The sequence below is a fragment of the Nomascus leucogenys genome, chromosome 1a, assembly GCF_006542625.1.
Source record: "Nomascus leucogenys isolate Asia chromosome 1a, Asia_NLE_v1, whole genome shotgun sequence".
NCBI classification, from domain to species: Eukaryota; Metazoa; Chordata; class Mammalia; order Primates; family Hylobatidae; genus Nomascus; species Nomascus leucogenys.
The window spans coordinates 87,940,482-87,954,530 of NC_044381.1; the positions used below are offsets into that span (position 1 = coordinate 87,940,482).

General features: G+C 41.8%; 1 protein-coding gene across 3 annotated transcripts in view; it reads left to right on the forward strand.

Annotated features, from left to right (window-relative positions):
* The first annotated feature begins 736 nt into the window (after window positions 1-736).
* Window positions 737-14,049, forward strand: part of PCNX1 (pecanex 1) — a 207,043-nt gene continuing 193,730 nt past the window's right edge. For 2 of the 3 annotated variants that reach the window (XM_030812792.1, XM_030812798.1), the window contains exon 1: window positions 785-1,333. In XM_030812792.1, coding sequence (XP_030668652.1) covers window positions 1,181-1,333 — 153 coding nt within the window. In that variant the 5' untranslated portion in view covers window positions 785-1,180. Of the gene's footprint in view, window positions 1,334-14,049 lie in introns of all 3 variants that reach the window. The other variant, XM_030812783.1, reaches the window with a different exon arrangement.

Here is a 14,049-nt window from a genome sequence, read left to right on the forward strand (position 1 = left end):
TTTATTCAGTGAGATCAGACACGCCTTATAAACATTACACAGAGCCAAGAATGATTCCGTTTTTACAGCTATAAAAAGAGACCTACAAGACCCTATTGTAATTTGGAGTGGAGTCACGGTTAATCTTTTTCAACCCTGTTTAGATTGGCCCATTGATAAAAATGGCTGCTAGTTACAGCACATTTAAAAATACAATCACCGCGTACAAATGGTAACCTGTCCACTCCATACTTCCATGTCCTGTGCCGCTTCTATTAACTTGTCTTTGGAAGTAGTAAATTCTCCCAATCTGGACGTGGCTATTTTTTCTCACACACGGGCCAACACAGTTCTTGCTCAACTTGTGTGCGTTTACGACTTTTCAACAGTGTCATCAGCCATACCTAATTCTTCCAGGCCTTCAATATCTCAGGTGTTAGCTTCAGTTGTTCCTAGGTCTTTCACAAATATCATAAATGACAGGCAGGAAGCTTTTCTGGAGTCAAGATCTGTTTGTTTCGGAGTCAGAAAGACCCCGTTTAGAGACTGGCAGGTGAACTTGCAAGGGGGTCTACCGGGGCAGAATGGGGTCCCTTGGACCCGTCAGCCGCGTCTCAGCCACCTCCGCAGCCCCCGGGGCCCTGAACCCGGGCCGCGTTGGCGCGCGCTTCTCCCGGACGTCGGCAGGAGGCGCCCGTGGCGGCCCAGGCGCGGCGCGCACCCGCGGGAAGCCGGCCCAGGGGGCGGAGGGAGCGGAGAGGAGGAGCTGGAGGGGGCGCGGCTTCCTCTCTAGCTCCCGGGCGCCGGGCCTCTTTCTCTGCCGGGCCCAGGGCTGGTGGCCGGCGGGGGTCGCGGCGGCGGCAGCGGGGGCGCTGGCGGGCCGCGGGTGGCGGGGGCCGGGCCGCAGCTCCGGGTGTTAGGAGACAAAATGGCGGCGGCGCTCAGGAGGCCGGTCTCCTCCTCTCCGCCGTCCTCCGCCCCGCCGCTCGCCGCCTCCTCCTCCCGGGTCTCCTCCTCCTCGTTCGCTGCCTCCTCCTCCTCCTGCAGCAGCACCAGCGACCGCCGAGGCGCCGGCTCGCTCTCCCGGAGCTCCGGAGGGGGATAGACGGGGCAGCTGCAGGCTCCGGCGACCGAGGCCGAGCTGGGGCCGGGGCGGGGACGGCGGCGGCGGCGGCGGCGACGGCGGCGGCGCCGGGTGGGGATGGGGTCGCAGACGCTGCAGATCCTCCGACAGGGGGTGTGGGCCGCGCTCAGCGGGGGCTGGTACTACGACCCGCACCAGGCCACCTTCGTGAACGCGCTGCACCTCTACCTGTGGCTCTTTCTGCTGGGCCTGCCCTTCACCCTCTATATGGTGAGTGTGGGGGCGGGGAGCGGGTGGCTCCTTCCCCGCGAGCCGGTGGGGTGGTGCTGGGGTCGCGCCCTCTTCCTCTTCCACGGGGTCTCGTCCCCCGGGGGCCGCCACCCTCTCGGTGTGAGGCTCCCCGCCCCCACTGCGTGCTCCCACTCCTCTCTTCGGGGCTTTCCCGGTTTCGGCGGTGACACGAGCAATAAGCCCACGGCAGCCCGCGCCGGCCGCCCCCGTCCGCTCACTGGGAAGCGGCAGCGTCCTAGGCCCCTTCTCGGGGTTCTCTCCCGCGGCCACCCGGCTAGGCCGTCCCCGCCGGGGCCCCCCGCCCGTGGGGCTGTGTGGCAGGCGCCAAACGCCCTGCGCCTTTAGGGGAAGTCGCATCCATCCTTGGCACGCTGGGTTTCTCGGGCACCCGGCACTGCCCGCCCCCGCCGCGGCCCTCGCCCGGGGCTCCCGGGAGAGGCCGCCTGCCGCCTCGCCGCTATTCCGCGTGCGGAGCCCCAGGAGCGCGGGGGACCGTGCGGCTCTGCTCTGAGTGTGTGTGTGGGTCGTCCGGGCTCGTCCTCCAGGGGTCCTGGGTGGTGGCTGAAAACCCGGTTCGGAACCTTCTTGCCTCTAAAAAACCGTTGTTGTGCTTCGCAGCGGTTCTCTGTTCTGCCCCGTGGCGGGTGGCCGTGGTGCTTCCTGGCCTCCCTGGGGGAGGGAGCGGGGAGATACGGGGAATCTGGCTGGCATTTCAGCGGATTTGTTTGGGTTGGTTCAAGGCCTTTGGCGGATAGGAGTAGGGAGAGTACTGCCTGTTGCTGAATTCGGTGCGATCAGCTTCTCTGAATCATCTGTGTTTTTAAAGCGACACTGAAAGTTGTTAAGCGCAGTTTTTAAAGCACTTTAGGTTAGGGTGGGGCATTAGGGAAACTCGTGTGGACAGAGATGATACTTAAAGCTTCATATACAATTTTAAAGTAGTCAGAGGGGAGGAAAGGATCTGAACTTTTTGTTTTAGGAGAATTCCTTTGAATATATTTCTGCTAACTTTGAGGTTCTTCGTGGAGCTAGAGACAGGGTGCTGAGTTAGAAAATCCCGGAATACCACTATGAGAAGTGCAAAAGGTGAGGACACACAATTCTTCCCTGAGTGAAATTCGGTTTCACTAATTGGCAGGAAAAGTGTCTGCTTGGGGGAAGATGTGCTAAATTTCACATTCTCAAGCAGATTCACATTTTTCGTTGAAATTGTTTTGAAGGGACTTATTGTTTGAGGTTAAAAAAAAGCCATTAAGAAATGCTGATGGCTTGTGGCTTATTTTATTAGGGGGACTTGTTCAGTCTTGTTGCATTCTGAAAATTTATCGTGGAGTGTTATAATTTTCAATTAATTCTGGCCTAGGGAGTTCTATTTGCACTGCTATACCTTCCAGGAATATGACATCATTAATGAACAGGTTAATTACTTTGGGTTTAAGAATCCTCAGGTTGTCACAAAATTTTCAAAGCAGATTTCTTTTATGTCCAGAAGAATTGTAGATTTAAAACAAAATGATTTTTGAGAGGTAAGGGTTAGTTGCTGGGTCCAGTGTAAGATTTCTTTTTTAACATTTGTAGTAAACTGTGTGGTCATGGTTAAGTCTCTGTGTAATTAGCAAATGTTACTGAAAGAATATTAGAGCAAATGGAAACCAATCCATTGAGTTTACTTCCTTCGTTTTGGGAGTTAAGTTAAACTGAATTCTCACATATTTGAGTGTCTACCATGTACTAGACACTTTCTGAGATTGCTTCTGACTTCCTTATGTCAATTAATGGCAGTCCCACTCTTCCCAAGCCAGAAGGTGCTGAGCTGTTCTTATTCAGTTCAAACTTTTACCTGAAACGGATAATAAGGTGGAGAGCCTTGAGAAATGAACTTCCAAAGTTCAGTATATGCAGTTAGCATGACTGCTGGTTTTAGAGTGCTCAGCCACTTACTGCTTATGAGCAATAAGGGCTGTATCTTCAAAACCTGACTAGACTGACGACGACGACTCCTCCCTCCTCCTCCTCCTCCTCCTCCTCCTCTCACCACCACCATCATCATCACGGCCATCATCATTCCCTTGGTTCGTCACCATTCTCTCTCCTGGATTATTGCAGTGCTTTAATGAGGTTCAATGCTTTTGTTCTTTATTCTCCACACAGACGCCTCTGTGATTCTTTCAGATCATGTCATTCTTCTGCTGTCAGAGCCTGCCCTCTCTCTCGTGTGTCTCTGTTCTCTCAACCACACACACATTTGCCGCCTTACTCTTCTTGCCAAGAAGTATGTTCCCGCTTCAGCGCCTTTGCGCTTTTCTCTCTGTCTGGATGACTCCTCTTTTCCAGATACCTGTGTGGCTGCTCCACTTTTTGCAGGTTCTCGTATACGTGAGGCTTTCTCTGATAGTCTGTGTAAAATAGCAACTTCCCCAGCTCTCACAACACTCTGTAGCCCACCTTTTAAAATAGTATGGTATTTATTCCTAACTGATATCTATTTATTTGTTTTTATGTCTTTATCTTATTAGAATATAAGCTCTGAGAGGGCAGGAACTTAGTTTCGTTCACTGCTGTGTTTTTAGGACCTAGATTAGTGTAAAGCACATGGTAGTACTCCGATGAATGATTGAGAAGTGCACAAGACACAGCTTCTGCTTTCAGAGAACTTAAAATCTAGCCTGGGGGTAATGAGTTGTTACTGTTAGAACCACTGTTAGAACTGCTAGGAAAGGATAAGTAAAGAGGGACCCTGATCTTATACTCAGGGGATGAATCCTAGACCAGGGGTGGTCAGGACAGAGGATTTGTAAACATTTTAGGAAACGTACTAGTAAAAGAGATAGTTTGAAGTATACACCAAAAATAAAGCAAAATCCAACATTTTGTGTTAAAATCTCAGACAGCCATAGGTTATTATTTGCATGCTCTTACGATAATAACTGTAAGTGATAATGACTGTTTTTAAAGTACATGTATAGGTTCTTTAACCCCGTGACCTCATGAGGTTTTGCTGTTAGTAGGCAAGTTGTGAGCTGGGATTTACACAGAGCTTTCTGAAGGCAAAGTCACTGTACAGGCTGCCTTTTATTTATTCCCCCCAAAAAGTGCCTAAATCTGTGGAGAGATCGTACATTAAGTTAGGAAACAGTCTTAGGACTTTATAGGATTCAAACACTTTTGGTGTCTATTTAGGAGCGTTTGTGGATACTTTGAAAGGTGAACTATATATATATCAACTAGTTAAAAATCTTTTAAGTAGTGAAAATGAAGAAACAATTTTTGCTTCTTAATTCTGGTTGTCCTGTCTGTTTCCCTTAAGGTACTCATTCTTTTTTATCTAGTTACAGTGATTTTTGTACATGTCACAGATAATGAGATTTTTGGGGGTGGGTGGCATTTTTGTATGGTGGAAAGCAGATTGGAATTAGTGTCTTGATTTTTGAATCTTGGCTTTGTTATTGATTGTGTGTCCCGTGGGCAAGACTCCACCTTTCTGAACCTTGATTTACTCATTTGTGAGATATTTCATGGGTGTTTTTCAAGAAAATATTTATGAAATAGAAGAAATTATTTACCTTCAGAATGGCCTTCAGTAAATGTCATTTGAAAAAATGGCTAATTGGAAGTGTTTCCTCTACAACGCTGTATGACTGGAGGAGACTAAATGGCTCTGGATTATTAAGTCAAATCATTTTCATAACATATTGCTCAATATATTGTTTTCCTCTATAAAGCAGTATATCCCTAGGTGATGAAATAGAACATTAAAATTTATGGCCAGGCGCGGTGGCTCACGCACTTTGGGAGGCCGAGGCGGGCAGATCATGAGGTCAGGAAATCGAGACCATCCTGGCTAACATGGTGAAACCCCGTCTGTACTAAAAAAATTAGCCGGGCATTGTGGCGGGCACCTGTAGTCCCAGCTACTTGGGAGGCTGAGGAATGAGAATGGCATGAACCTGGGAGGTGGAGCTTGCAGTGAGCCAAGATTGCGCCACCGCACTACAGCCTGGGCGACAGCGCGAGACTGTCTCAAAAAAAAAGAAAAAAAAGAAAAAAAAAAAACATTAAAATTTATTACGTAAGTGGTTCCCAGACTCCAGTTGACATCAGAATCACTTGACAATGTTAATGATGTGCAAGCCCTTTCTTATTCAGTAGATCTGGAGTGTGGCCTATTGATTTGTATTTTATAAACATTCTACGTAAGTTTAAATAACTTGATCAATATTCCTAACTCCCAGCCCTTGACTGACATCCAGCTGCTACTCAGCATGCCTCTTGGCTGTGTCACAGGCATCCCAAAAGTATCATGCCCAAAAGCTTCTGAATTCCCCCCTAAACAACACTGCCACAAAACGTTTTTCCTCACTCTGTCATGTTAGTTAATGGCACTGCCTTGTATCTAGTTGCTTAGCCCCCACCCCTTGCTTTTGAGCAAATCTTACCACTTTCTGCTCAGAGGAAAAGACATAAATCTGTGTCATTCTTTCAAATATTCTTTAAAGATTTTCTTTGGCACTTAGAAAAAAATCCAGAATCTTTATCAAGCCACCAGAGCTTATTCTGCCTTTGTTTACAGTTTGTGCAGTTTTCCCACTGTGCTGTAGTCACACTGGCCTTCTTTCTGTTACTTTAGCCCACTGAGCCTTTTCCTCCTGTGAGACCTTTGCACGTGTTGTGCCTTCTGAAAGGATACTCTTCCCTCTTGCTCTTTGCAATGCTGGCTGCTACTTAATCTTTAGGGCTGGACTTCAGTATTATCCCCTCACAGAGGCCGAGCCTGATAACCATAAATAGGTTCCCTCTCTTTTTTTTCATCATTCCATCCCATAACTTTCTTCCATAGCACTTACCACAAACATGTATTTTTTGTTCGTTTACTTGTTTGCCCTAACATCCTCCACTCCCATACCTTATAAGTTCCATGAGGGCAGGGGCCAGGTCTGATTTACTCATCAGTGTTTATCAAGTGTCTGCATGACTGCTTGGCTCATATTAGGATCTGAAGAAGTACTTGTTGAGTGAATTTTTTTATTATACATGTGAAGCTTTTTTAGACTTGTTAACTGATGTAGAATAGTTGGAGGTGGAGGGAGGATTGTGGTAGTCTGTATTATATGGTGGAGCTGCTTACTTAGGGGTTAGGTTCCGTGTCAGTCTCTAAGACAAAAATCAAATATAAAATTACCGAAAAATCAAATACAAAATGACCCTTGAAAAACACTTAAATCATTGAAAGTGCAGCACGTACGGCTTTTTGTGCATATAGCTGTGAAGTTATACATACATACATGGTATGTTCAGTAATATATACCACATAAATCTGTGGAGAGATTATATTCAGACTAAATCATTAACAAAATTTATAAAGGTTTCAACATTTTCTTCCTAGTTGTCTTCATTGTTTTCTGTAACTGATCTTTGTCATCTTTAGAATGATACATCTTTTATTAGTGAGGATTACTCTAAAGCTGTCAGGTCATTTTCTTTCCCCCAATTTAAAAGTATTTAAAGATCATTTTAAACAAGATTTAGTTAAGATGACTAAAACAGGGATTTTCATATTTTAAAATTTATATTTCTCTAAAAGTTTAGATCAAGCTAGAAAAGTTACTGTGCTATAAATTAGCAATTTATATTGCTATTGCATATTGTACATATGATTTTTAAGTATTGTTTTCTGCATCCTTCAGGGAAAGGTTAATGACTAGTGGATGGCCTGTTTAGATCTATAGCCTGTGCCTTTTACCAGTATTTTCAATATTTAGGATCAAAGTGAATAATTATTTCCATAACTGGTCATGGCACAGATATAACTCTTATCTATTATATTACCTATAATAAATTAAGGGTACACTATCCAAAGATGGTTTACACAGAAAACCATCTACCACATGTTCTCACTTATAAGTGGGAGTTAAACATTTGGATACCCACAGATACAAAGAAGGGAACAATAAATACTGGGGATTCCAAAAGCGGGTAGGGGGCGAGGGTTGAAAAACTATCCATTGGCTACTGTGTTTACTACTTGGGTGACAGGACCATTAGAAGCCAAACCTCAGCATCACTTAATATGCCTATGTGACAAACCTGCACATGTACCTTGCTGAATCTAAAAGAAAAAAGAAAATTAGGACTCCAAGAAAGCAGCCATATTTATCAATTTGTAGAAAAGTGTATTAATTTACAAAAAAAGCAGTTGATTTATAAAATGTTCTGTCTTTTGTTACATAAAGGTGGAGTGTTTTCTCCCACTTGAAAATTACTCCAAATCATAAAATCATTTGGTAATTGGAAAACTAGGAAAGATTCTATTTTTTTTCCAGCCTTTGCATACACAGTCAGGTAATTTGCTTTCTCTAGCTGACTTTACTGAGAGTTAAATTTTTCAACATTTTATTAAAGAATTTTCTTTTTTTTTTTTTTTTTGAGATGGAGTCTCGCTCTGTCGCCCAGGCTGGAGTGCAGTGGTGCAATCTCAGCTCACTGCAAGCTCTGCCTCCCAGGTTCACGCCATTCTCCTGCCTCAGCCTCTCCGAGTAGCTGGTACTACAGGCGCCTGCCACCATGCCCGGCTAATTTTTTGTATTTTTAGTAGAGACGGGGTTTCACCGTGGTCTCGATCTCCTGACCTCGTGATTCGCCCGCCTCGGCCTCCCAAAGTGCTGGGATTACAAGCGTGAGCCACCGCGCCCGGCCAAGAATTTTCAAACATGTATGAAAGTTGAGAAAATTGTACCCACCACCTGGATTCTGTGTTTTTAAATATTGTGTCTCTGTTTTATTCCTCTATCCATCCTTTTTTAGGGAGATGCATGTAAAGTAAGTTACACTTCTATACAAATCACCCCTAAACTCTTCAGCAGGTGCATTGTCAGGTAGGGTTCTAAAGGCACAATCTTCAGGGAACCATTCGATGAGTTTTGATAAATGCACACATTTGCGTAGTGTAGACTTGGCATGTTGTAGAATATCAGCATCACTCCAGATAGTTTCTGCTTGACCTTCTAAGTCAGTCCTCTCATCCTTGTTCTGACTTTTTTTCATTATAATTTAGTTTATCCTGTTCTAGAGTTTCATATAAATGGAATCATGTGGCACATGCTTTGTGTAAGCCACCTTCACTCAGAGTAACGTGGTTGAGATTAATCCATGGTGTTGTATTAGTAGTTTTTTTCCTTTTTATTGCTGAGTAATATTCCTTTGTATGACTGTGCTACAGTTTGCTCACTTTTATCCATTCCTGTGTAGATAAGCAGCTAGGCTCTTCCCAGTTTTTGGCTACTATATGTAAAGATGTCAACATGAGGATAGGTTTTATCAGAACTCAAAGACATTGGAAAACTTTACGGAATCTCAAAACCCTTTTCTCTTTCCAAGTAAGACCATTTTTTAATTTAAAAATCTTTTTGTTCAATTGTTCTGATTTATTTGTCTACATCAGAAATTATAGAATAAGTAAAAAGAAGATACAGCCATTGGTAATTCCATCACCCCTGTCTGTAGAACATTTTAGTAACCAAACATATTTGGAGTTTTAAATACTTCTTTGCTTATAAAAATGGGCTCATAGAATTCATACTGTTTTCAAGTCTCCTATGTTCACTTTAAATTATGAGTGTTTCCATGGGTGGGGGTAAGTGGCTTTTTAATAGCTCTGTAGTAGATCATATGTGTTACAGTTTAATCATTTCCTTCTTACTGGTTATGTAAGTCATTTCCAGGTTTTAGCTATTTAGAAAACAGTAGAGTGAATACTCTTGTAGTTAAATATTTGTACTAGTATTTTGTATAAATTCCTAAAAATAGACTTGTTGGATTATATTCTTTGATAGATACTCATTTTACAAATATTGAGTGAATCTTTATATTGAGAGAGAATATAAATATGAGAATGAGAAATGGGTAGATAATGCAGGGTTCCTGGAATACAAAATAGGATTGTGGTCCATAAAGCACATGTGTTAAAGGATTATCCTCAGAGCAGGAAGGAAGGAGGCAATGATGAATGCTCATGGAGGAAGGGATAAACAGTTCATGGGAAAGGTTGAGGTTCATCTTTTATCATTTATGTAATCTCATTAAAGGACAAAGTGAGTGTGTTCTGTTGAGAGTGAAAGAGGAGGTGAGGAGGATATTTAAGGTTTGAGGAAGATCCCCCAAATGTGACCTGCTAGTCTTACTTTTGGTGAGTGGAAAAGTGAACTATCAAGGGATGGTAGGATTGTTGAACAATTTTGAAGGTATCTTTGAGATTGGAGAACATGAATTCAGAGTGTCGAAGAGGATTGTTCAGGAGAGAAATTTGTGGTAAAATTTACTTGCAAGTTATCAGCATGTAGATCTTCTGGGAAGAAAGTTTATCTCATTAAAAAGAAAATGGCCTTGGACAGAATTCCAAGGTCTAAACAGCATTCAGAAATCAGCAAAGGAAGACAGAGTCGTAAAATGAAGACGAAAAAAGAGCCAGGGAAAGAGAGTACAGGCGTACCTTGGAGGTATTGCAAGTTTGGTTCCAGATCACTGCGATAAAGCGAATATTGCAATAAAATGAGTCACAAATTTTGTGGTTTTCCAGTGCATATAAAAGTTATATTTACATTATGCTGTAGTCTATTAAGTGTGCGGTACCGTTGTGTCTAAAAATACAATGTATATACCTTAATTAAAAAATACATTATTGCTTAAAAATATGCCAAAGATTATCTGAAGGTTCGGTGAGTTGTCATTTTTTTGCCGGTGAAGGGTCTTGCCTAAGTGTTGCTGACAGACCAGGGGGTGACTGTTGAAGGTTGAGGTGGCTGTGGCAATTTCTTAAAATAAGACAACAATGAAGTTTGCAACATCAATGGACTCTTCTTTTCATGAAAGATTTATCTGTACATGTAATGCTGCTTGATAGCGTTTTACCCACAGTAAAACTTCTTTCAAAATTGGAGTCAGCTGTCTCAAATCCTGTTACTGCTTTGTCAGCTAAGTTGATGTAATATTCTAGACCTTTTATTGTCATTTCAACAGTGTTCACAGCATCTTCACCAGGAGCAAATTGGATCTCAGGAAATCACTCTCTCTGCTCACCCGTAAGAAGCAACTCCTCATCTTTTCAAGTTGTATCATGAGATTACAGCAATACAGTCACATCTTCAGGCTCTACTTCAATTCTAGTTCTCTTTCTATTTTCACCACATCTGTGGGACTTCCTCCACTGAAGTCTTAAACCCCTCAAAGTCATCCATGAGGGTTGGAATAAACTTCTTCCAAACACCTTGTCAGTGTTAATATTTCGACCTCCCATGAATCATGAATGTTCTTAATGGCATCTAGAATGGTGAGACCTTTCCAGAAGGTTCTCAGTTTACTTCATCCAGATGCATCAGAGGAATCACTGTCTGACAGCCTTATGAAATGTATTTCTTAAATACTAAGACTTGATAGTCAAAATTACTCCTTGATCCATGGGGCTGGAGAATAGATGTTGTGTTAGCAGGCATGAAAACAACATTAATTTTCTTCTATGTCTCCATCAGAGCTCTTGGATAACTAGGTACCTTGTCAAGGAGCAGTGTATTTTGAAAGGAATCTTTTTTCAGACCAGTAGGTCTCAAAGTTGGGGTTAACATATTTAGTAAACCATGCTGTAAACAGATGTGATGTCTTCTGGGCTTTACTGTTCCGTTTATAGAACACAGGCAGAGTAAATTTGGAATAATTCTTAAGGGCGCTTGGATTTTTGGAATGGCCAATGAGCATTGACTTTAACTTACAGTCACCAGTTGCATTAGACACTAACAAAAGAGTCAGCCTGTCTTTTGAAGCTTTAAAGCCAGATATTGACTTACCTTCTCTGGCTATGAAAGTCCTAGATGGCGTATCCTTCCAGAAGGTTGTTTTATCTACACCAAAAATCTGTTGTTTGGTGTAGCCACCATCAATTATCTTAGATCTTCTGGATAACTTGCTGCAGCTTCTACATCGGCACTTGCTGCCTCATGTAAACTTTTATGTTATGGCAACAGCTGTAACCTCATGAACCAACTTCTGCTAGAGTCAAACTTTTCTTCTTCAGCTTCCTCACCTCTTAGCCTTCATAGAATTGAAGAGAATTGGGGCCTTGCTGTGGATTAGGCTTTTGGCTTAATTAAGGGAATGTTGTGGCTGGTTTGATCTTCTATTCAGACCACTCAAACTTTCTCCATATCAACAATAAGGCTGTTTTGCTTTATTTATTTGTGTGTTCACTGGAGTAGCACTTGTAATATTCTTCAAGAACTTTTCCTTTGCATTCAGAACTTGACTTTTGGTGCATGAGGCTTAGCTTTCTACCTGTCTTGGCTTTTGATGTGCCTTTCTCACTAAATTTAATCATTTCCAGCTTTTTGTTTAAAGTGAGAGACGTGTGACTCTTCCTTTCACTTGAACACTCTTTACCATCGTCTGTGGGCAAGGTTGATGGTACTCCCATCAACAAATCTTTGATTTTACTATTTTATTTTAGAATTTACACTATTTTAATTCTAAAATAGTAAAATCAAAGATTACTGATTACAGATCACTATAACAGATATAATAATGAAAAAGTATGAAATATTGAGAGAGTTACCAAAATGTGACACAGAGACAAAGTGAGCACATGCTGTTGGAAAAATGGTGCTGATAGAGACGTGCTCCACAGAGGTGTCACAGCTTTTCAGTTTATACAAAATGCAGTATCTGTGAAGCACCATAAAGCTAAGCACAACATAAGATCTGCCTGCATTTTGCAGAGGAGAATGGTTACAAATGCCAAGTTGCCTTCTAGGACTAGGTAGTGCTAATTTAAATCTCTGTCAACAGTATTGAGAGTACTTCTTTTCCCACTCTCACACAACACTTTTCCAAAACAGGGTGTTATTGTTATCAATTTCTTATTCAATGGAGTGTTTGTTGGTGGTTTTCTTTTTTTTTTTTTTAAGACAAAATCTTGTTCATCGCCCAGGCTGGAGTATAGTGGTGTGATAACTCCCTTCAGCTTCAAACTCACAGGCTCAATGGATCCTCCTTTCTCAGCTTTCTGAGTAGCTGGGACTGCAGGCCTGTGCCACCACACCTGGCTACTTTTTTTTTTTTATTTTTGAGGCGGGGGTCTTGGTATGTTGCCCAGGCTGGTCTCAAACTCCTGGCCTCAAATAATCATTCTGCCTCAGCCTCCAGAGTCACTGGGATTACAGGCATGAGCCACTGCACCCAACTCAATGGACTATTTGATAAAACATTCAGTAATAAGTATCAGTAATATTTTGTCCTTGACAGTAGACAGAATTTTTCTTAAAGTATTTTTTAAATTTCAATTTTTTTAGTCCAAATTAAGGATGTGTACTCCACTAACATATATTGCATAAGAAATTTGATCTGATTTTTCCTATTCTTTGTAATTAATTTTCACAGCAAGCAACTGACAAGCAGAAATGTTTCTTTGAGAGAGACTGAGTGCCTTCTTCTGTTACTTATCTGAGTTAAATCAGGTGATTTTCCTGTGTCTCTTAGGAAAGAATTTTTTGGCAGGTGAGTTGAGACACCTGAGAGTAATAACGCTAGACTAGCACAAACTAATAATTATGAAGAAGAGAAGATTACAACAAACATTCTATAGAGTTGATTGCTGTTGACTTCTTTAGCATATAGATGAACTTTACTAAATCCATATAGATGAACTTTACTAAATACTATAGATGAAATAAGTAGCTACTGATTCTGGTTCCTCTGGTTTCTCTGCTTGTCCCCCCCAAATAGGAAATGCTTTATTTGGTAGAATTGTAAAACAGTTCAGAGTTCTTCTTTTATCCCTGGAACCTGAGCAGTTGCATCTTTTATAACTTGCACTGTCAGTGCTAGTTGCTTTGTGTTACAAGAAAGAAAAGAAAACCTAGGGAAAAGGAAGTCATTTCCTTTGAGGTTTTAAGGGGAAAAAAAGTTGCATTCTGTAGAGCTTTGAACAAGCCAAATAGAACCCTGAGCACCAGCTGCCCTGAGAACAGGCAGGAAGATTAGTCACAACTCTGAGAAGCTTGAATCACGTGTCTGGCTGTTTTCCTTTTCCTACCCCTCCTCACTCGTTGTTTGAGTGTTGTCTGGACATATACTCAACAGATCCAATTATCACAGTTGTCATCTTTAAAACTTTACATTTTGTTATAATTTTAGATTTACAGACAAGTTGCAAAGATAGAGTTCCTATATACCCTTCACCCAGTGTCCTCTAATATTAAAATGTTACATAACCATGGTTTCAAAAAATAAGAAATTAACATTAGTGCAATACTATTAATGGACTATAGACTTTATTTGGATTTCATCACTTGTCTTTTTCTGTTTCAAGATCCTTCAGTCCAGGACACTGTGTTGCATTTCGTATCATCTTTAGTATGGTTTTCTTCTTTTCCCCTAACAAGCTAGAATTCTGTTCTTCGAGGATGTATACAATGTATAACAATTTGTCAAATGTATCTTATGAGAAAAATTAGCAAAAGATTTTACATCTATGATAGATACATTTTAGATGGACAAAAGAGAGGGAGAGTATTCTGAATATTTTTGAATAACCTAATACAGGCTAACCATTAACCTATATTAGGCTATTTTAAAACTGAGGTATTTTACATATGACAAATTGCATAAAATGAAATAATTGTAAGATGAAAAAGACTAGACCTCATTTATGACAG